Here is a 21,170-nt window from a genome sequence, read left to right on the forward strand (position 1 = left end):
TCACGGGTTTGAAGACAATTTTCAAGTCTGGAGACTTGAAATTAGTCTGAAAATCATAGAGACTGACTTGAAAGACACATTTTAAGCCTTCAAGTCAAGTTTCACGGGTTTGAAGACAATTTTCAAGTCTGGAGACTTGAAATTAGTCTGAAAATCATAAAAACTGACTTGAAAGACACATTTTAAGCCTTCAAGTCAATTTTCCCGGGTTTGAAGACAATTTTCTAGTCTGGAAACTTTAAACTGGCCGGTAAACCTTGAAAACAGACTTCAATGGCTGATTTTAAGTCTTTAACTCAATTTTCACGGGTTTGAAGACAATCTTCAAGACTCGAGAGTTGAAATTAGTCTGAAAATCATAGAGACTGACTTGAAAGACACATTTTAAGCCTTCAAGTCAATTTTCACGGGTTTGAAGACAATTTTCAAGTCTGGAGACTTGAAATTAGTCTGAAAATCATAAAAACTGACTTGAAAGACACATTTTAAGCCTTCAAGTCAATTTTCACGGGTTTGAAGACAATTTTCAAGTCTGGACACTTGAAATTAGACTGAAAATCATAAAAACTGACTTGAAAGACACATTTTAAGCCTTCAAGTCAATTTTCACGGGTTTGAAGACAATTTTCAAGTCTGGAAACTTTAAACTGGCCGGTAAACCTTGAAAACAAACTTCAATGGCTGATTTTAAGTCTTTAACTCAATTTTCACGGGTTTGAAGACAATCTTCAAGACTCGAGAGTTGAAATTAGTCTGAAAATCATAGAGACTGACTTGAAAGACACATTTTAAGCCTTCAAGTCAATTTTCCCGGGTTTGAAGACAATTTTCTAGTCTGGAAACTTTAAACTGGCCGGTAAACCTTGAAAACAAACTTCAATGGCTGATTTTAAGTCTTTAACTCAATTTTCACGGGTTTGAAGACAATCTTCAAGACTGGAGACTTGAAATTAGTCTGAAAATCATAAAAACTGACTTGAAAGACACATTTTAAGCCTTCAAGTCAATTTTCCCGGGTTTGAAGACAATTTTCTAGTCTGGAAACTTTAAACTGGCCGGTAAACCTTGAAAACAGACTTCAATGGCTGATTTTAAGTCTTTAACTCAATTTTCACGGGTTTGAAGACAATCTTCAAGACTCGAGAGTTGAAATTAGTCTGAAAATCATAGAGACTGACTTGAAAGACACATTTTAAGCCTTCAAGTCAATTTTCACGGGTTTGAAGACAATTTTCAAGTCTGGAGACTTGAAATTAGTCTGAAAATCATAAAAACTGACTTGAAAGACACATTTTAAGCCTTCAAGTCAATTTTCACGGGTTTGAAGACAATTTTCAAGTCTGGACACTTGAAATTAGACTGAAAATCATAAAAACTGACTTGAAAGACACATTTTAAGCCTTCAAGTCAATTTTCACGGGTTTGAAGACAATTTTCAAGTCTGGAAACTTTAAACTGGCCGGTAAACCTTGAAAACAAACTTCAATGGCTGATTTTAAGTCTTTAACTCAATTTTCACGGGTTTGAAGACAATCTTCAAGACTGGAGAGTTGAAATTAGTCTGAAAATCATAGAGACTGACTTGAAAGACACATTTTAAGCCTTCAAGTCAATTTTCACGGGTTTGAAGACAATTTTCAAGTCTGGAGACTTGAAATTAGTCTGAAAATCATAAAAACTGACTCGAAAGACACATTTTAAGCCTTCAAGTCAATTTTCACGGGCTTGAAGACAATTTTCAAGTCTGGAGATTTGAAATTAGTCTGAAAATTATAAAAACCGACTTGAAAGACCATTTTAAGCCTTCAACTCAATTTTCAAGGGTTGGAAGAGAATTTTCAAGACTGAAAACTTGAAACTGGCCTGTATACCTTGAAAACTGACTGCAAAGACAAATTTCAAGCTTTCAAGTCAATTTTCATGGATTTCAATTTTTTTTTTTATATCACAGGAACAGCCTTGTTAATCGCCTTGTTTTACCTTGATCAAAAGCTCATTGTTCGTTAGTCAATATTTGAATTAGCGTTTTAAACTTTACATTGTCGATTTTGACATTCCGCTTAGTTGCAAAATATTGACAATATTTATATCATTTTAAAAAAGTAGAAAGTAGGCTGAATCCAGAATCTATCTTGGGACTTTCTGGTTTGAGCCGTCTTCCTTTACTTTCCGAGTGTTTCTGAGCTAAAAGGCAAGTAGTACAGCAAAATCGGTTTTGCCTCATTGTCTACGTTTATATCGAGAAAATTGAATCCGGTTATTCAATCCAATCATGTAGACCGTCATAAAGTCAATCCTAAAAAATAACAGGATTGAAACGGTGACGTCCATGCCATGGATGTCCGATGTAAACAGGATTGACTTGACATTGGCACATTAATTGACACACAACTCCAGCTGACTATACTTTTGGTAAATATGTCCTATCAGTATAACCATCTCGAAAATCCTATCTGTATTAAGTCTAACCACAAACCCATAACCAAATCTGTTATCTTCACAAGTCCAAGCACGAGAGGTGACTTCACCAGTTCATCAAAATGAGGCAGAAACGGCTTTGCTATACTACTAGGGCACAGTAGCTTTTAGGCTAAATTGTAATATTACCCTACGAAATTTTGATATGGATCCACTTCCAACAAAATTTTAAAGAAAATTGCGTTTTTATTACCTCACCTGTATCCTAGCTGAGGTTGACCCAGTCTGCTGCTAATACTACACTTATCTTAGTAAAATTTGAAACTTGTAACTACTCTTTATAGTTATTTTAATGAAATTCATAATAATTTGAATACTAACCTATCATAATCTCTTCGATTCCCTCTGACATACAACATGGCATTCAGCACAGAACAACCTCCCAACACTTTGCCTCTGGGCCAATTGCATCGTCCATCCACCATAGCCTGACAATACTTTTCTCCAGGCTCAGTCTACCAATAATCAACATTTTATAGTGAATATGTGGTAAAAATGGTGATCAATTTCACAAAAAAAAATTAAGTAAAATAGGATGATCTAATAATGCAATGTTGTTTACTTCTTTATTTGTTACATTCGAAACATTTTCCTTCGTTACATTGTTACGACATCTAATTTTACCCAGATTTGTGCCATATGCCACTTTTTTCTCTTTTAAAAATTGGGTTTTGGTTTCGAAAATGGACATTTATCTCAGTATAACTTTTACTATACATATGTGCTATGCATGTTTTAACAAAATTTATGATATCGGATCAATCCCAGAAAGATGGCTTGCATCCACCTTTATTATATTGCCCAAGAAACCCAATGCAAAATCGTGCGAGGACTTTCGCACCAAAATACACAAAATATTTCTCAAAATTTGAAGAGAACAACAGAGAAATCCAATTCGAGTTCATTGTTTGCAGTCCAGGTCTTGGTTCAGCAATGCAGAGACGTAAACTGCGACGTTTAATGTGTTTCTTGGATTACACCAAGGCTTTTGACAGATTCCAGCATGGAAAAATGATAGAGATGTTAACAGATATTGGACTGGATGGAAAAGACATCAGAATTATCGCTAACCTCTACTGGAACCAAAAAGCTACACTCAGAGTTGTCAGAGCTGTCAGACAGCGTTTTCAAGGAGGCTCTAAAAAACACAAATCGAGGCATCAGAGTTAACGGTGAAATCATCAATAATATCCGCTATGCTGATGACACCGTCTTGTTATCGAACAGTATAGAGGGGCTACAAGAGTTGTTAGACAGGGTCAACCAAACTAGTGAGGAGTACGGACTGAACTTAAATGTCAATAAGACCAAATATATGGTGATTAGTAAAAATCCAGTCCAACCAGGTAGCGAGAGGAAGGCAAAGTTCACTTATCTCGGCTGCACGTTGAACGAGGACAGGGACCACTCACAGGAGAAAAAACATAGAATTGAAATAGCGAGAAGTACGTTTATGCAGATGACACCGCTCCTGTTAGGTCGAGATCTGAATCTGGCTCTAAAGAAGAGAATAGTCACTCTTCTGTACGGTGTGGAGGCTTGGACGCTGTCAGACGGTATGGAAACAGAGCTGCAAGCTTTTGAAATGTGGATTTTCAGAAGAATTCTTAGAATCTCTTGGATAGAAAGAATTACAAACGAAGAAGTACTCCGAAGAATGGGATGTTAGCCTGAAATCATGCTTACTGTGAAATTAGAGTATTTTGGCCATATCATGAGAAATAACAAATACAGAATTCTCCAAAACATAATCCAAGGCAAAGCTGATGGCCGATGGAGGGCCTGGAAGAACTTCATGGCTGGCTAACCTGCGAAAATGGTTTGGAGCAACTGAATTGTGGAATAAAATCCGCATAGCCATGATGATAGCCAACGTCCATAATCGGATAGGGCAATAGAAGAAAAAGATGTGTTATGCAGCTATCTTACACAAGTTCTTTTACATACATTTTAAGGCTGGTTGTTTGTAATACAGATCCAGGTTAAGCCCATTGATAACTTAAACATTTCTGTCAAGATTGCACTTTGAAATTTAAAAACAAATTGTAATATTGATGTCAATCTATAATGTCAATTTGACTTGAAACCTAAAGTAAGCTGAATTGAACTAATACCTTATATTGCCAATCAAAAGGTGTCATCTGCAAAGCAGGAAACATAATGGGCATATCCGAAAGACTGATCTCGTCCGGTCCTGCTTCGATCAACAGTATGTCCCAGTGTGGATTCTCGGACAGTCTGTTGGCCAGAACTGTCCCAGCACTACCTCCACCGACTATAATAAAGTCGTAGTTGTCCTTTATGTCCGAGTATTGTTTGTCTTTGAGACGGTGTTCTCTGCGTAATAATTGTTGTTTTCACTTTACCTGTTTCAAGATTTAAAGCTGCTTATATTACCTGTCTAAAATGTCAGGCCGTTCATTTAGGGTGGACGAATGGAGATACATTAAGAACCCTAAACCTGGACCTAAGGTTAGGGCAATTCTTGACAAGGAGTACAAGTTCATTTGCTGGGTTGCCGACGACATGATTAAGTCCTCTGATGATTAATAGAAGTATGGATGATTTTCACTTTATGTAAACGATGTTATATTCCTGTTTAAAATAAGCGTTAAAAAGACAAAATACAGTAAATCATGGTGCTATGCAGAGTAACTGCATTTTTTGATTGATTTTTCACTTGGAAAATAAGTAAACAAGTAAGCTAATATTGTTTTCAATTACCCTCCTTTACCCTAAATAAGTTACTAGTGTCTCAACCGAAAACCATACTTTTTCCTGACAAAAGAATAGTTGTTTATGTAACTAAACTCCTGGCCAATTAAAACGAGAAACTGGACAATTAAATCTGGAATTTGAAAATCATAAAAACTGACTTGAAAGACACATTTTAATCCTTCAACTCAATTTTCACGGGTTTAAAGACAATTTTCTAGTCTCGAGACTTGAAATTAGTCTGAAAATCATAAAAACTGCCTTGAAAGACACATTTTAATCCTTCAACTCAATTTTCACGGGTTTCAAGACAATTTTCAAGTCTGAAGAGTTGAAATTAGTCTGAAAATCATAAAAACTGCCTTGAAAGACACATTTTAAGCCTTCAAGTCAATTTTCACGGGTTTGAAGGCAATTTTCAAGTCTGAAGAGTTGAAATTAGTCTGAAAATCATAAAAACTGACTTGAAAGACACATTTTAATTCTTCAACTCAATTTTCACGGGTTTCAAGACAGTTTTCAAGTCTGAAGAGTTGAAATTAGTCTGAAAATCATAAAAACTGCCTTGAAAGACACATTTTAATCCTTCAACTCAATTTTCACGGGTTTAAAGACAATTTTCTAGTCTGGAGACTTGAAATTAGTCTGAAAATCATAAAAACTGCCTTGAAAGACACATTTTAATCCTTCAACTCAATTTTCACGGGTTTCAAGACAATTTTCAAGTCTGAAGAGTTGAAATTAGTCTGAAAATCATAAAAACTGCCTTGAAAGACACATTTTAAGCCTTCAAGTCAATTTCACGGGTTTGAAGGCAATTTTCAAGTCTGAAGAGTTGAAATTAGTCTGAAAATCATAAAAACTGACTTGAAAGACACATTTTAATTCTTCAACTCAATTTTCACGGGTTTCAAGACAGTTTTCAAGTCTGAAGAGTTGAAATTAGTCTGAAAATCATAAAAACTGCCTTGAAAGACACATTTTAATCCTTCAACTCAATTTTCACGAGTTTCAAGACAATTTTCAAGTCTGAAGAGTTGAAATTAGTCTGAAAATCATAAAAACTGCCTTGAAAGACACATTTTAAGCCTTTAAGTCAATTTTCACGGGTTTAAAGACAATTTTCTAGTCTGGAGACTTGAAATTAGTCTGAAAATCATAAAACTGCCTTGAAAGACACATTTTAAGCCTTTAAGTCAATTTTCACGGGTTTGAAGGCAATTTTCAAGTCTGAAGAGTTGAAATTAGTCTGAAAATCATAAAAACTGCCTTGAAAGACACATTTTAAGCCTTCAAGTCAATTTTCACAGGTTTGAAGACAATTTTCAAGTCTGAAGAGTTGAAATTAGTCTGAAAAACATAAAAACTGCCTATAAAGACACATTTTAATCCTTCAACTCAATTTTCACGGGTTTCAAGAAAATTTTCAAGTCTAAAGAGTTGAAATTAGTCTGAAAATCATAAAAACTGCCTTGAAAGACACATTTTAAGCCTTCAAGTCAATTTTCACGGGTTTGAAGGCAATTTTCAAGTCTGAAGAGTTGAAATTAGTCTGAAAATCATAAAAACTGACTTGAAAGACACATTTTAATCCTTCAACTCAATTTTCACGGGTTTCAAGACAATTTTCAAGTCTGAAGAGTTGAATTTGTCTGAAAATCATAAAAACTGCCTTGAAAGACACATTTTAAGCCTTCAAGTCAATTTTCACGGGTTTAAAGACAATTTTCTAGTCTGGAGACTTGAAATTAGTCTGAAAATCATAAAAACTGCCTTGAAAGACACATTTTAAGCCTTCAAGTCAATTTTCACGGGTTTGAAGACAATTTTCAAGACTGGAAACTTGAAACTGGCCTGTAAACCTTAAAATCTGACTTCAAAGGCAAATTTCATTCCTTCGGGTCAATTTTCAAGTCTGGAGACATGAAATTAGTCTCAAAATCATAAAAACTGACTTGAAAGACACATTTTAATCCTTCAACTCAATTTTCACGGGTTTCAAAGACAATTTTCAAGTCTGAAGAGTTGAATTTGTCTGAAAATCATAAAACTGACTTGAAAGACACATTTTAATCCTTCAACTCAATTTTCACGGGTTTCAAGACAATTTCAAGTCTGAAGAGTTGAAATTAGTCTGAAAATCATAAAAACTGCCTTGAAAGACACATTTTAAGCCTTCAAGTCAATTTTCACGGGTTTGAAGACAATTTCAAGACTGGAAACTTGAAACTGGCCTGTAAACCTTAAAATCTGACTTCAAAGGCAAATTTCATTCCTTCGGGTCAATTTTCAAGTCTGGAGACATGAAATTAGTCTCAAAATCATAAAAACTGACTTGAAAGACACATTTTAAGCCTTCAAGTCAATTTTCACGGGTTTGCTGAAAAGAATAGTAGTTTATGTAACTAAACTCCTGGCCAATTGAAACGAGAAACTGGACAATTAAATTTTTCGGAAAAAAATGGATTAAAATATTTTAAAAACGAAACAAGATAAAAATGTTTAGTGTGGGGTAGGGGAAGGTATTTCGGTTATTTGTAAAATATCTCTTAAACTGGTGTATACGGGATAATTTAGAAAATGAGAATTTAGGTGCATTTAAAATTTTTTTATAATTTTCTCTGAAAATTTAAGTAAACTTATTTAGAGTGTTGAAAATATATGAACTTACTTTTCTTAAAGTAAAATTATTCTACTATTTGTTTTTTTCTTTTTTTTTTCTACTATTTCAAGACTTTGTAAAGTAACAATAACTGTATATAAACAAAACTCTTTTAAAACGAAATCAAAGTAGTAAATAGGTCTTTTTATTTAGCTATTATTATTAATGTCTAAAAGTAATAATTTAAGAAACAAACTTAAAATAAAAACTGAAACAAATTTCATCTTATAACGCATGTAATACTTACAATTTTCTATTTCACTTACAAAATAATGATGAAAACAAAATATCACCAATTAACACACTGACCTAGACATAATCGAATATGTTTTAAGACTAACATTCCAATATAGGTTAATTGAACAGTTTTTGCTGAGTATTGATTGTTTGGATGTATTGTTGCTACTTGTGGCATTGTTTTTAAATCTATTCAAGTAATACAGTACAAGTGTTTAATGTTGATTGAAAAAGTTTAGCAAATGACACTATAAATAATTACATCCTTCACCATTTTAAGCCTTCAACTCAATTTTCACGGCTTTGAAGACGATTTTCAAGTCTGGAGACTTGAAATTAGTCTGAAAATCATAAAAACTGACTCGAAAGACTCATTTTAAGCCTTCACGTCAGTTTTCATGGGTTTGAAGACAATTTTCAAGTCTGGAGACTTGAAATTAGTCTGAAAATCATAAAAACTGACTTGAAAGACACATTTTAATCCTTCAACTCAATTTTAACGGGTTTTAAGACAATTTTCAAGTCTGAAGAGTTGAAATTAGTCTGAAAATCATAAAAACTGCCTTGAAAGACACATTTTAAGCCTTCAAGTCAATTTTCCACGGGTTGCAAGACAATTTTCTAGTCTGGAAACTTGAAATTAGTCTGAAAATCATAAAAACTGCCTTGAAAGACACATTTTAAGCCTTCAAGTCAATTTTCACGGGTTTAAAGACAATTTCTAGTCTGGAGACTTGAAATTAGTCTGAAAATCACAAAAACTGCCTTGAAAGACACATTTTAAGCCTTCAAGTCAATTTTCAGGGGTTTGAAGACAATTTTCAAATCTGAAGAGTTGAAATTAGTCTGAAAATCATAAAAACTGACTTGAAAGACACATTTTAAGCCTTCAAGTCAATTTTCACGGGTTTGAAGACAACTTTCAAGTTTGGAGAGTTGAAATTAGTCTGAAAATCATAAAAACTGACTCGAAAGACACATTTTAAGCCTTCAAGTCAATTTTCACGGGCTTGAAGACAATTTTCAAGTCTGGAGACTTGAAATTAGTCTGAAAATCATGAAAACTGACTTGAAGACTCATTTTAAGCCTTCAAGTCAGTTTTCATGGGTTTGAAGACAATTTTCAAGTCTGGAGACTTGAAATTAGTCTGAAAATCATAAAAACTGACTCGAAAGACACATTTAAAGCCTTCAAGTCAATTTTCACGGCCTTGAAGACAATTTTCAAGTCTGGAGGCTTGGAATTAATCTTAAAATCTTAAAAACTGATTTGAAAGACACATTTTAAGCCTTCAAGTCAATTTTCACGGGTTTGAAGACAATTTTCAAGTCTGGAGACTTGAAATTAGTTTGAAAATCATAAAAACTGCCTTTAAAGACACATTTTAAGTCTTCAACTCAATTTTCACGGGTTTGAAGACAATCTTCAAGACTGGAGAGTTGAAATTAGTCTGAAAATCATAAAAACTGACTCGAAAGACACATTTTAAGCCTTCAAGTCAATTTTCACGGGCTTGAAGACAATTTTCAACTCTGGAGACTTGAAGTTAGTCTGAAAATCATCAAAACTGACTTGAAGACACATTTTAAGCCTTCAAGTCAGTTTTCATGGGTTTGAAGACAATTTTCAAGTTTGGAGAGTTGAAATTAGTCTGAAAATCATAAAAACTGACTCGAAAGACACATTTTAAGCCTTCAAGTCAATTTTCACGGGCTTGAAGACAATTTTCAAGTCTGGAGACTTGGAATTAGTCTTAAAATCTTAAAAACTGATTGGAAAGACACATTTTAAGCCTTCAAGTCAATTTTCACGGGTTTGAAGACAATTTTCAAGTCTGGAGACTTGAAATTAGTCTGAAAATCATGAAAACTGACTTGAAGACTCATTTTAAGCCTTGAAGTCAGTTTTCATGGGTTTGAAGACAATTTTCAAGTCTGGAGACTTGAAATTAGTCTGAAAATCATAAAAACTGACTCGAAACACACATTTAAAGCCTTCAAGTCAATTTTGACGGCCTTGAAGACAATTTTCAAGTCTGGAGGCTTGGAATTAATCTTAAAATCTTAAAAACTGATTTGAAAGACACATTTTAAGCCTTCAAGTCAATTTTCACGGGTTTGAAGACAATTTTCAAGTCTGGAGACTTGAAATTAGTCTGAAAATCATAAAAACTGACTCGAAAGACACATTTTAAGCCTTCAAGTCAATTTTCAAGGGCTTGAAGACAATCTGCAAGACTGGAGAGTTGAAATTAGTCTGAAAATCGTAAAAACTGACTCGAAAGACACATTTTAAGCCTTCAACTCAATTTTCACGGGCTTGAAGACAATTTTCAAGTCTGAAGAGTTGAATTTGTCTGAAAATCATAAAAACTGACTTGAAAGACACATTTTAATCCTTCAACTCAATTTTCACGGGTTTCAAGACAATTTTCAAGTCTGAAGAGTTGAAATTAGTCTGAAAATCATAAAAACTGACTCGAAAGACACATTTTAAGCCTTCAAGTCAGTTTTCATGGGTTTGAAGACAATTTTCAAGTCTGGAGACTTAAATTAGTCTGAAAATCATAAAAACTGACTTGAAAGACACATTTTAAGCCTTCAAGTCAATTTTCACGGGTTTGAAGACAATTTTCAAGTCTGGAGACTTGAAATTAGTCCAGGATAAGGAGGGCCACTATGGAGATCTTGGAAACGGTTAGAGATACAGATTTGGTTAAATGGAAAGTTGCAATAATCATAACACCTGATGTTTTTATGTTAGATTCTAAAATCCCTTTTTATTCTGAATTCAATGATGTATGTATATAATTGGACAGAAAAGTGTGGTCAAGTTTGAAAACCCTCTAGCGGCCAAACTATTTAACCAATCAATTAATGTTGCATATCTGTAGAAAGCCCATTTCATTGGTTATACATCGACATATAAAAGTCCATACTACGTTGGTTAAATCAGGCAGTATCCCAGGTTTAAACAAGTCCAGTGCTGGAAAATTGCACAGAAAACTTCTGATCAAGCTTGAAGCCCTCTACTGGCCAAGCTGTTTTACCAATCAAACCATATTGTATATCGATGGAAAGTCAATTTGATTACCTAGCTATCCATACCATTTCTAGTCTTTTTGTTTTGTTGCTTGTTATTTCTTTTTTCACAAAAATGGTTCATCCAGTATAATATATCACTTTGATGTCAAAAAACGCACAAGAAAAAGTAACTAGAGACATGTTTGAACATTTTTCGGCCAATAATTATAAAATAATGCTTTTGGATGAAAGTAAAAAAATATATTTACTAATACATTTTTATATACAATAAAAAGCACAAATCACATATCACATGTACTTAACACTCACAAGCCGAAATAGCTAAATTCAGTTTATATTATTGTTTTTTTTTTCTAAAATAATCACTAAATTTAAACATTTCTTAAATCCCACGTAAAGTTCTGTAAATGTTACTAATTCGGGCAGTTTTCAGCCAAAACTCTTTCACTAAATCCGCACCCTTCTCTCCAATCATAATCACTGGAGCGTTAGTGTTCCCACTAACCAAATTGGGCATTATACTAGCGTCGATCACCCTTAGCCCTTTTACACCGTACACTCTTAACTGAGGATCAACCACCGCATCTTTATCCCAATAAGGGCCCATTTTTGCTGTCCCTACAGGGTGGTAAATAGTAGCCGAATACAGTCTGATCATACACTCAAAGTACTTGTCCGAAAATTTAGTAAATCGGGCACACTGGGGAAAGTCCACAAACCGACTTTCGTACTTTTGGAAAGCCGGAGTTTGGCTCAGCGCCACTCCAATCTTAGCGCCTTCAATCAAAGTCTTCATATCGAAGTCATCGAAGAAATAGTTGGGGTAGATTAGGGGGGGATCTGTCGGTTTTTTGCTGCGTAACTTAATGAAGCCTTTGCTTTTAGGTCGTAACAACATGGGAATAACACTCCAAGCATCTTTGCCCTCTATAGGCTTAAAAACGGTATTGTAGAAGGAATCCGAAAGACCGTGGGCTTTTTTGAGTTGGGTACCTTTATCCGAGTGAGGTCCACCACTCACAAAATGAAATTCAATATCAGGAAAATCATCTGAAGCGTTAACGTATTTGGTGTTGACAAAAGCCAACCCTTCTACACCTCCCATTATAGTCAGAGGGCCAGCTCCCCACACAGCGTACTGCATCAGAGACGAGACAGAGTAAATCCTATCCAACAAAATTGAGTCTGGTTTGTTGATCGTGAAAACCAACCCACCTAATGCATATGATCTTGTAGGTTACTTCCAACCTGCAGGTCTTGAATTACTGGTATTTTATGTTTTTTCCAATTCAGCTCGTGGTCCTATTCCACTAAGCATCAAAAGTTGGGGAGAATTCACAGCACCAGCAGACAAAATCACTTCTTTAGTAGCTCGGATCCGGTGCACTTTTCCATCTCTAATGAATTCCACACCAAAAGCAATTCTGGTGGTCGGGTCGATGAGGACGCGTGTCACGTGCGCTTTCATGGCCACGTGCAGATTAGGGCGCAGCCTCACCGGCCTCAGGAAAGCTTTGCTGGTCGAGCATCTGGATCCTTGCCTTACAGTTCCCTGGGCCATCATAAATCCGCTCTGGTATTCACCGTTAATGTCACGGTTTTTGTAGCCTAATTGTTTTCCGGCTTCAATGAAGGTAGCCACCTGAAATTGGATAGGATCTTTGATATGAGTCAAGTTCACAAATGAAAACAGTAATGTAATGTGTTCAAAAATCGAGACGGATGGCTAAGTTAGTAGATCATTCGTTCTAAATGAAGTTCGACAAGTGTTAATGATGAAGACTTAGTGATTGTACAGAAGTATGAAGCAATGGAGATCGCCCCAAAACCAGGCTCCAGAGAATTCTACAGAGCAAACTCTTGGGAGAAGAGAGGATTTAAGCCCAGATCCATACCAACACTGAAGAACAACTAAGGGCACATAATACTCAATGACGAAGAACTAATTGAAGTGGAACTAATTGAACTAATAAGAATGGAAAGGTTATTTTAAAAACCTTCTAAACGTGAAACAAGAAGAACCTCACAAAGAAAAATCATTTCCTACGAGGAAGGAAACCCAAATGCCACTAAAGAACTACAAGGCACCTGGCTGAACTTTTAAAACATGAGGGAGAGGCACTACATCGCCAAATCCACCGAGTAATAACTCTTATATGGCGAGAAGAAAAAATACCAATAAGATGGAAAGAAAGCATCATCCTACCAATCTACAAAAAAAGGGGACAAATCAATGAGAATGCTCCAACTATACAGGAGTCTCACTTAAACATCCTACTAAGTAGACTAACCTCATATGCAGAAAACCTCCTGGGAGGGTACCAAGCCGGATTTAGGACAAACAGATCAACAATAGACCTGCTCTTTACACTGAGGAAGCTCCTAGAAAAAGGATGGGAACAGTACATAACCTCTTCATAGACTTCCGACAGGCATACGATAGCATAGAGAGAAGCCAAATCTGGAACGCGATGGCAGAATTCTCCAAAGAAGCTCATTCAGATGAGTAAAGTTTGTATGGATAAATCTCAACGGGTAAGAGGTAGTAAGACTTGTAAGACTAGTGTGGGAGGAAGTTCCAAGTGGAAGAAGATCACTTGGGCGTCCTAGATTACGTTGGAGAGACAACATTATCAGACCTCCAAAAAATGAATATCCCTTTTGACCATAGTTTGATGGAAAACCGAAGAGAGTGGTGCAGTCAGCCAAGACCCACCCAGGGTTGTAGCGCTAAAGGATGATGATGATGACTTAGTGATTATTCTCAATGGAACCTTTTGGTTAGTTAGTACTCTGTCTCCAGAATATGATAGTGAATTTGAAAAATGGATACCCTGTTCCATAATAAGCAATCCTTAATGTTTCCAAGCTACATTGTGGAGCTAAAACTGTCAAAGCATAACAACCATAAGCCAATTATAACATACACATGATGAAATCAGAATTGTATTGCTGCTTGTCGTTTGTGATATCCATGTTAGTTTTGTCCCTCCCTTTCCAAGTTACATTTGGAACCACCTTTCATGCAAATGAAGTGAAGAAGGAAGCAGAAACACGTGTCGCCAGTGAAACATCCATCCCTGTTCCCTTCTACTTCACTTTTTTTGCAAAATTACCCAATAAACCACCATTGTTATACACTGTTTAAAGAATTATTTAAAAAGTCAAAAACTACTCACTAAAGGGGTTCTGTAGGGCGGTTCCGAAATAGTGAGGTACCCTCCCTTCCCGTGGTACTTTCCATGCAAATAAGGGTTTTGGTTGTCCTCGCTTTTCTTAAAGTAGTACAGGGCATCTTTGTAACCCCAGCCGGGATTACCAAGACTTTCCCAAATGTCGTAGTCTTTTTTGTTGCCTCTGAGGTAAAGCATGTAGTTGAGCACCGACGAACCTCCAATTACTTTGCCTCTAGGCCAGTTACATCGACCGTTAACCATTCCTAGCAGATGACAATGAAGTATTAAAGATAAATGCAAAGAAAAACAAATATATTATAGTGTATTTACCTAGACAGGCCTGCCCTTGAGGCTCGCTTTTATACTGCCAGTCTAATTGAGAGAGCTGTAAGTAACCAGCCATAAGAGGCACATCCGATATTTCTGTTTCATCTCCTCCAGCTTCCAGAAGTAGAACTTTCCAGTTTTCTACTTCACTCAGCCTACTCGCCACCACTGCTCCTACAAAGGAAAAACAACTTAAAATATGTGATTTAAAAGTATCTACAACTAACATACCTGCTGACCCGCCTCCTATCACAATAAAATCGTAACGATCCAACAGGGACTCAGTGGCTACATCTATAGGCCTGGCTTCTGGATCTAAAAGCTCGTACTGGAAATAAGCAATGGCAGCCACCAAAGTGGGAATAAAAAACGCCCAAGTTGGAGACGGTGGCTGTTCCCAGTTCCAAAATTCCAGCCGTCAGCCCACTCATAACTAAAAAAAAATCAAATCCAAATTGTATGTATGTAAATGTGTGTAATGTAAAAAGAATTTGTACGTGTAGAATTAAATTTTGATACTGGGACAGACTCATTTACACAGAAATACGCTTAGTAAGATAAGTTTGATCCAATAGTTATTTTGTGAATTGTGCTTCGGAGCTCAGCACACTGTCACGAATGGAAAATCCATTAATTTAAAAGATGGACTTTTTATTTAAAAAAATGCATAAAGAAGAAGCTAATCAATCGGGCATAAATTAAGCTCGACATGCGTTCGTAAGAGAGACGGTCGGAGACTCCGCCTCATAACACCATGATGTAGTCGTCCCAAATTCTGCAACCCGCACCGTGTTCGTAAATTAATTGTATAGTAAACGGTTCCTAAATTATAATAAAACGCGAGGGCCAAACCCTCCAGAAAGCTGCCCTCATCATTGTTTAACAAATGTAAGTATATACAGGGTGATTCCAAAGTTGGGGCCTTCCATTCACCAGCGAATAAGGCTTCAAAAAATAGGGTTTTTTTTCGTTTGAAGCTTTTTGAAATATGAACAATAACGAAGATACAGGGTGTATACTATCGATATTTTAGAGCATTTTTTAATCATCTTTTCAATGAGAATTCTAGATTGGAGAACAAATTACAGCGTCACAAGGCTTCAAACCTGGCAACATCGCTGCAAACTCACAAAAAGTGACACAATTTTTGAATTAAAATATCTGAAAAACTGTAAAAGTTAAAAAATTCTCTCCAACACCATTTTGAAGCATTTTGCATCTTTTTTCCATTTGAGTGCAAATTACAGCGTCACAAGGGTTTAATCCCGGCAACAACTCTTTCAACTCACAAGAAGTGACACAATTTTTAAATTAAAATATCTCAAAAACTGAAAAAGCTAGACAGTTTGTTCAAACGCCATATTTTGGCATTTTCTATCTTCTTCCCAATGGCATATAGAAAATGTAGATTGGAGTGAAAATTACAGCTTCACAAGGCTTCAAACCTAGCAACAACGCTACAAACTCACAAAAAGTGACACAATTTTCGAATTGAAATTTCTCAAAAACTGAAAAAGTTAGAAATTTCGCTCTACCGTCATTTTGTAACATTTTTCATCCTCTTTCTATTGATATATAAAAATCTAGATTAGAGTGCAAATTACAGCTTCACAAGGCTTCAAACCTAGCAACAACGCTACAAACTCACAAAAAGTGACACAATTTTCGAATTAAAATTTATCAAAAACTGAAAAAGTTAGAAAATTCGCTCAACCGACATTTTGTAAAATTTTCATCCTCTTTCTATTGGTATATAAAAAATCTAGATTGGAGTGCAAATTACAGCTTTACAAGGCTTCAAACTTAGCAACAACGTTGGAACTCAAAAAAGTGACACAATTTTCGAATTAAAATTTCTCAAAAACTGAAAAAGTTAGAAAATTTGCTCAACCGTCATTTTGTAACATTTTCATCCTCTTTCTGTTGATATATAAAAAATCTAGATTGGAGTGCAAATTACAGCTTCACAAGGCTTCAAACCTAGCAACAACGCTACAAACTCACAAAAAGTGACACAATTTTCGAATTAAAATTTATCAAAAACTGAAAAAGTTAGAAAATTCGCTCAACCGATATTTTGTAAAATTTTTCATCCTCTTTCTATTGGTATATAAAAAATCTAGATTGGAGTGCAAATTACAGCTTTACAAGGCTTCAAACTTAGCAACAACGTTGGAAACTCAAAAAAGTGACACAATTTTCGAATTAAAATTTCTCAAAAACTGAAAAAGTTAGAAAATTTGCTCAACCGTCATTTTGTAACATTTTTCATCCTCTTTCTGTTGATATATAAAAAATCTAGATTGGAGTGCAAATTACAGCTTCATAAGGCTTCAAACCTAGCAACAACGCTACAAACTCACAAAAAGTGACACAATTTTCGAATTAAAATTTCTCAAAAACTGAAAAAGTTAGAAAATTCGCTCAACCGACATTTTGTAACATTTTTCATCCTCTTTCTGTTGATATATAAAAATCTAGATTGGAGTGCAAATTACAGCTTCACAAGGCTTCAAACCTAGCAACAACGCTACAAACTCACAAAAAGTGACACAATTTTCGAATTAAAATTTATCAAAAACTGAAAAAGTTAGAAAATTCGCTCAACCGACATTTTGTAAAATTTTTCATCCTCTTTCTATTGGTATATAAAAATCTAGATTGGAGTGCAAATTACAGCTTTACAAGGCTTCAAACTTAGCAACAACGTTGCAAACTCAAAAAAAGTGACACAATTTTCGAATTAAAATTTATCAAAAACTGAAAAAGTTAGAAAATTCGCTCAACCGTCATTTTGTAACATTTTTCATCCTCTTTCTGTTGATATATAAAAAATCTAGATTGGAGTGCAAATTACAGCTTCACAAGGCTTCAAACCTAGCAACAACGCTACAAACTCACAAAAAGTGACACAATTTTCGAATTAAAATTTATCAAAAACTGAAAAAGTTAGAAAATTCGCTCAAACCGATATTTTGTAAAATTTTTCATCCTCTTTCTATTGGTATATAAAAAATCTAGATTGGAGTGCAAATTACAGCTTTACAAGGCTTCAAACTTAGCAACAACGTTGCAAACTCAAAAAAAGTGACACAATTTTCGAATTAAATTTTCTCAAAAACTGAAAAAGTTAGAAAATTCGCTCAAACCGTCATTTTGTAACATTTTTCATCCTCTTTCTGTTGATATATAAAAAATCTAGATTGGAGTGCAAATTACAGCTTCATAAGGCTTCAAACCTAGCAACAACGCTACAAACTCACAAAAAGTGACACAATTTTCGAATTAAAATTTCTCAAAAACTGAAAAAGTTAGAAAATTCGCTCAACCGACATTTTGTAACATTTTTCATCCTCTTTCTGTTGGTATATAAAAAATCTAGATTGGAGTGCAAATTACAGCTTCACAAGGCTTCAAACCTTGCAACAACGCTGCAAACTCGCAAAAAGTGACACAATTTTCGAATTAAAATTTATCAAAAACTGAAAAAGTTAGAAAATTCGCTCAAACCGACATTTTGTAAAATTTTTCATCCTCTTTCTATTGGTATATAAAAAATCTAGATTGGAGTGCAAATTACAGCTTTACAAGGCTTCAAACTTCGTTACAAACTCAAAAAAAGTGACACAATTTTCGAATTAAAATTTCTCAAAAACTGAAAAAGTTAGAAAATTCGCTCAACCGACATTTTGTAACATTTTTCATCCTCTTTCTGTTGATATATAAAAAATCTAGATTGGAGTGCAAATTACAGCTTCACAAGGCTTCAAACCTTGCAACAACGCTGCAAACTCGCAAAAAGTGACACAATTTTCGAATTAAAATTTATCAAAAACTGAAAAAGTTAGAAAATTCGCTCAACCGACATTTTGTAAAATTTTTCATCCTCTTTCTATTGGTATATAAAAAATCTAGATTGGAGTGCAAATTACAGCTTTACAAGGCTTCAAACTTCGTTACAAACTCAAAAAAAGTGACACAATTTTCGAATTAAAATTTCTCAAAAACTGAAAAAGTTAGAAAATTCGCTCAACCGTCATTTTCTAACATTTTTCATCCTCTTTCTATTGATATATAAAAAATCTAGATTGGAGTGCAAATTACAGCTTCACAAGGCTTCAAACCTAGCAACAATGCTGCAAACTCACAAATAGTGACACAATTTTCGAATTAAAATATCTCAAAAATTAAAAAAAGTTAGAAAATTAAAAAAATTTTTGTTAATGTGTGTTGATAGGAAATAACCTGTCAGTTAAAATTAAGTTAAAGTTATTTTCATTTTCGTTTTTTCAGTAAAACTTTGACACCCTGTATCTTCGTTATTGTTCACATTTCGAAAAAATTTTATTTAACCTTGAACCTTATTTTTTGAAGCCCTATTTGCAGGTGAAAGGAAATCCCCAACTTTGGAATCACCCTGTATATTGTTATTTGTCAATCAATCAAAATTAATTAGTTGTTGTAATTGGACCATGAATTCCTTCTACTTCCTATGGATTTTTGTCCATTATTTTTCCCTGGGTAATAAGATGCAACAACTGGTATTTATCTTCCATTCATGACATGTCCCAAGTATTGCAGTTTGCGTTTCTTAATAGAAAGTGTCAATTATTTCTCTTTCTGCATCCTCCAAAAAAAACCTCCACATTTGCCACTCTCTCTGTCCACGATATTCTTAGTATTCTACGGTACATCCACATTTTAAATGCTTCTATCCTCTTGGTATCGATCTTTTTTAGTGTCCAAAAACCGGCAGGACGTAACATTTCAGCTTAAGGCTTAGATCTTGTCCGCAGAACACCTTCTTCATTTTAGTAAATGTTGCTCCAGCTTTTTCCACTCTGATCCTGATTTCTTCAGAGCTATCCTATTTTCTCACACGTTCATTTTGTCCATTTTTGTACATTGACCATGTACGGTTATCTTACGAAAGTTTTGTGATGATTTAGATACCACCATGATTTTTGTTTTGCTGACGTTAAGTGATAATCCGAATTCTTCACTACATTCTACTATTCTGTTAGTATCTCTTCAGATATCTGAATTGCAGAAACTCTATCTTCTAGAGATCCAGTTTCATAGTTTCCAGACAAATTGAAAGACTTTACTTTTGATAACTGACTTAGAAACCAGTAAATTGAATTGTGAGGCTTTTTGTCAGTTTTCAGATAAATTGAAAAACTTTAGTAATGCAAATTGACTTGTAGACATGAAAAACTACTTTCTCTAAAATTTTGTACTGCAAATTCACACATTCAAACCTTGAAAATTGACTTGAAACCAATGACAAGTGACATGGCATGCTTAAAATTTGCATTTGAAGTGCGTTTTCATAATTTGAAGACAAATTTCAGTATTTTAGTCTTGAAATAAGTCTTAAATACAGTATACTGACGTAAGGTTCATAAAAATTGACTTAAAGACTATCTTTTAAATTTTTTTTACTTTGTTTTTCATTTTCTTAAAACTCTGAACTAATATTATATTATATAATAGTGCATAGTGCTTGAAAACTGATTTCAGCTTGGAAAAGGCTATATTCACCAAGTTTTTCACTTTTTTTACATTGGAAAACAATTTTTACATTTTCTATAGGCTTAATAATGCCATATTATGTTAGGTCACTATTAAATTGACTTCTAGACACCACAGTGTTAAAAACTCGATAGTTTCTAAAATTTAGGCTGTTTTTACTGTTTTGAGACTAAAAAATCGAGTTTAAGACTATTTATAATAGTAAAAGTCAAGTTTCAAACTCTTCCCTAATGAAAGTAAAAAATTTTGGCGCTAATTGCTACAATATATTAGTCTTGAACAATTTTTACCTTTGAATTAGTCCAAAAATTAAATTTGGACTGTTACCAGGGTTTAATTAAATTCTAGACTTGTTTTAGTCCAGAAAATTGAGCTGTACACCAATTAAAGTCCAGAAAATAGACTTTTGCACTCTTTTTAGGCTTAGTAAAGTCATTTTTAGCCTTAAGTTAACTTTTAAACTATTTTTAGTAGAAAAAAATGATGTCTTGATTTCCGGACTGTTTTTAGTGCCTGAAATCGATTTTCATTAACTCTAAACCTTCCAGATGACCAGATAGCAATAAAACATTTTTAAACTAAAATTTGTATTACTGTATCTTCCTTAAGAAGCGTTTTTCAGGAAAATGACATAATGCTTGTCAACTTGTTTTTTGATGGGCTATCGAATGGTGAATTATTTGACATTTAAAACTGGACCACCCTGTATATCCAACGAGTTAGTTAAAAAAAAAGTCACAAAAACTGTTGCTCACTCACTCACTTTTGCTAAACCAAATCATCATGACATCACCATGCGATGCACACCCGCGCACACAAATTAACCGAATAAAAAAAATCAATAGGGCCGCTCACATAATATCGATTTTGCGAGATTTTCAGTTTAAGCATTTAGAGCACGTATTTTGATTTTTTTGTTTCGCTTTCTTATTGCAACCATTTCGTCTATAAGGGAAACTGCCATCGGCCATGGAAGTTCATCGCTCATTGGTCGG

At 34.5% G+C, this 21,170-nt stretch overlaps 3 protein-coding genes across 5 annotated transcripts in view; 1 reads left to right on the top strand and 2 right to left on the bottom strand.

Annotated features, from left to right (window-relative positions):
- The window catches only part of LOC145726705 (glucose dehydrogenase [FAD, quinone]-like), a 26,709-nt gene extending 18,370 nt beyond the window's left edge, over positions 1–8,339 (bottom strand). Inside the window, exons 1-4 of one of the 3 annotated variants that reach the window (XM_081975931.1) lie at positions 8,103–8,339; positions 4,876–5,017; positions 4,593–4,815; positions 2,800–2,933 (exon numbers count right to left, since the gene is read on the bottom strand). In XM_081975931.1, the coding sequence (XP_081832057.1) occupies positions 2,800–2,933; positions 4,593–4,815; positions 4,876–5,006 (488 nt within the window). In that variant the 5' untranslated portion in view covers positions 5,007–5,017; positions 8,103–8,339. Of the gene's footprint in view, positions 1–2,799; positions 2,934–4,425; positions 4,552–4,592; positions 4,816–4,875; positions 5,074–8,102 lie in introns of those variants that run through there. The other 2 variants (XM_081975930.1, XM_081975932.1) reach the window with 2 other exon arrangements.
- Flo2 (flotillin-2) overlaps positions 1–21,170 on the top strand; it is a 262,398-nt gene that overhangs the window by 196,294 nt on the left and 44,934 nt on the right.
- Positions 11,363–20,972, bottom strand: LOC145726434 (glucose dehydrogenase [FAD, quinone]). Its single transcript, XM_081975482.1, is given in 8 exon segments — positions 11,363–12,358; positions 12,361–12,418; positions 12,420–12,779; positions 14,317–14,576; positions 14,644–14,814; positions 14,872–15,007; positions 15,009–15,073; positions 20,939–20,972. Coding segments are annotated over 8 exon segments (1,911 nt in total). The 5' UTR covers positions 20,961–20,972; the 3' UTR covers positions 11,363–11,519.

This window comes from Ips typographus, linkage group LG3 (genome assembly GCF_016097725.1).
Source record: "Ips typographus isolate SLU linkage group LG3, UJ_Ityp_2.0, whole genome shotgun sequence".
Lineage (NCBI taxonomy): Eukaryota > Metazoa > Arthropoda > Insecta > Coleoptera > Curculionidae > Ips > Ips typographus.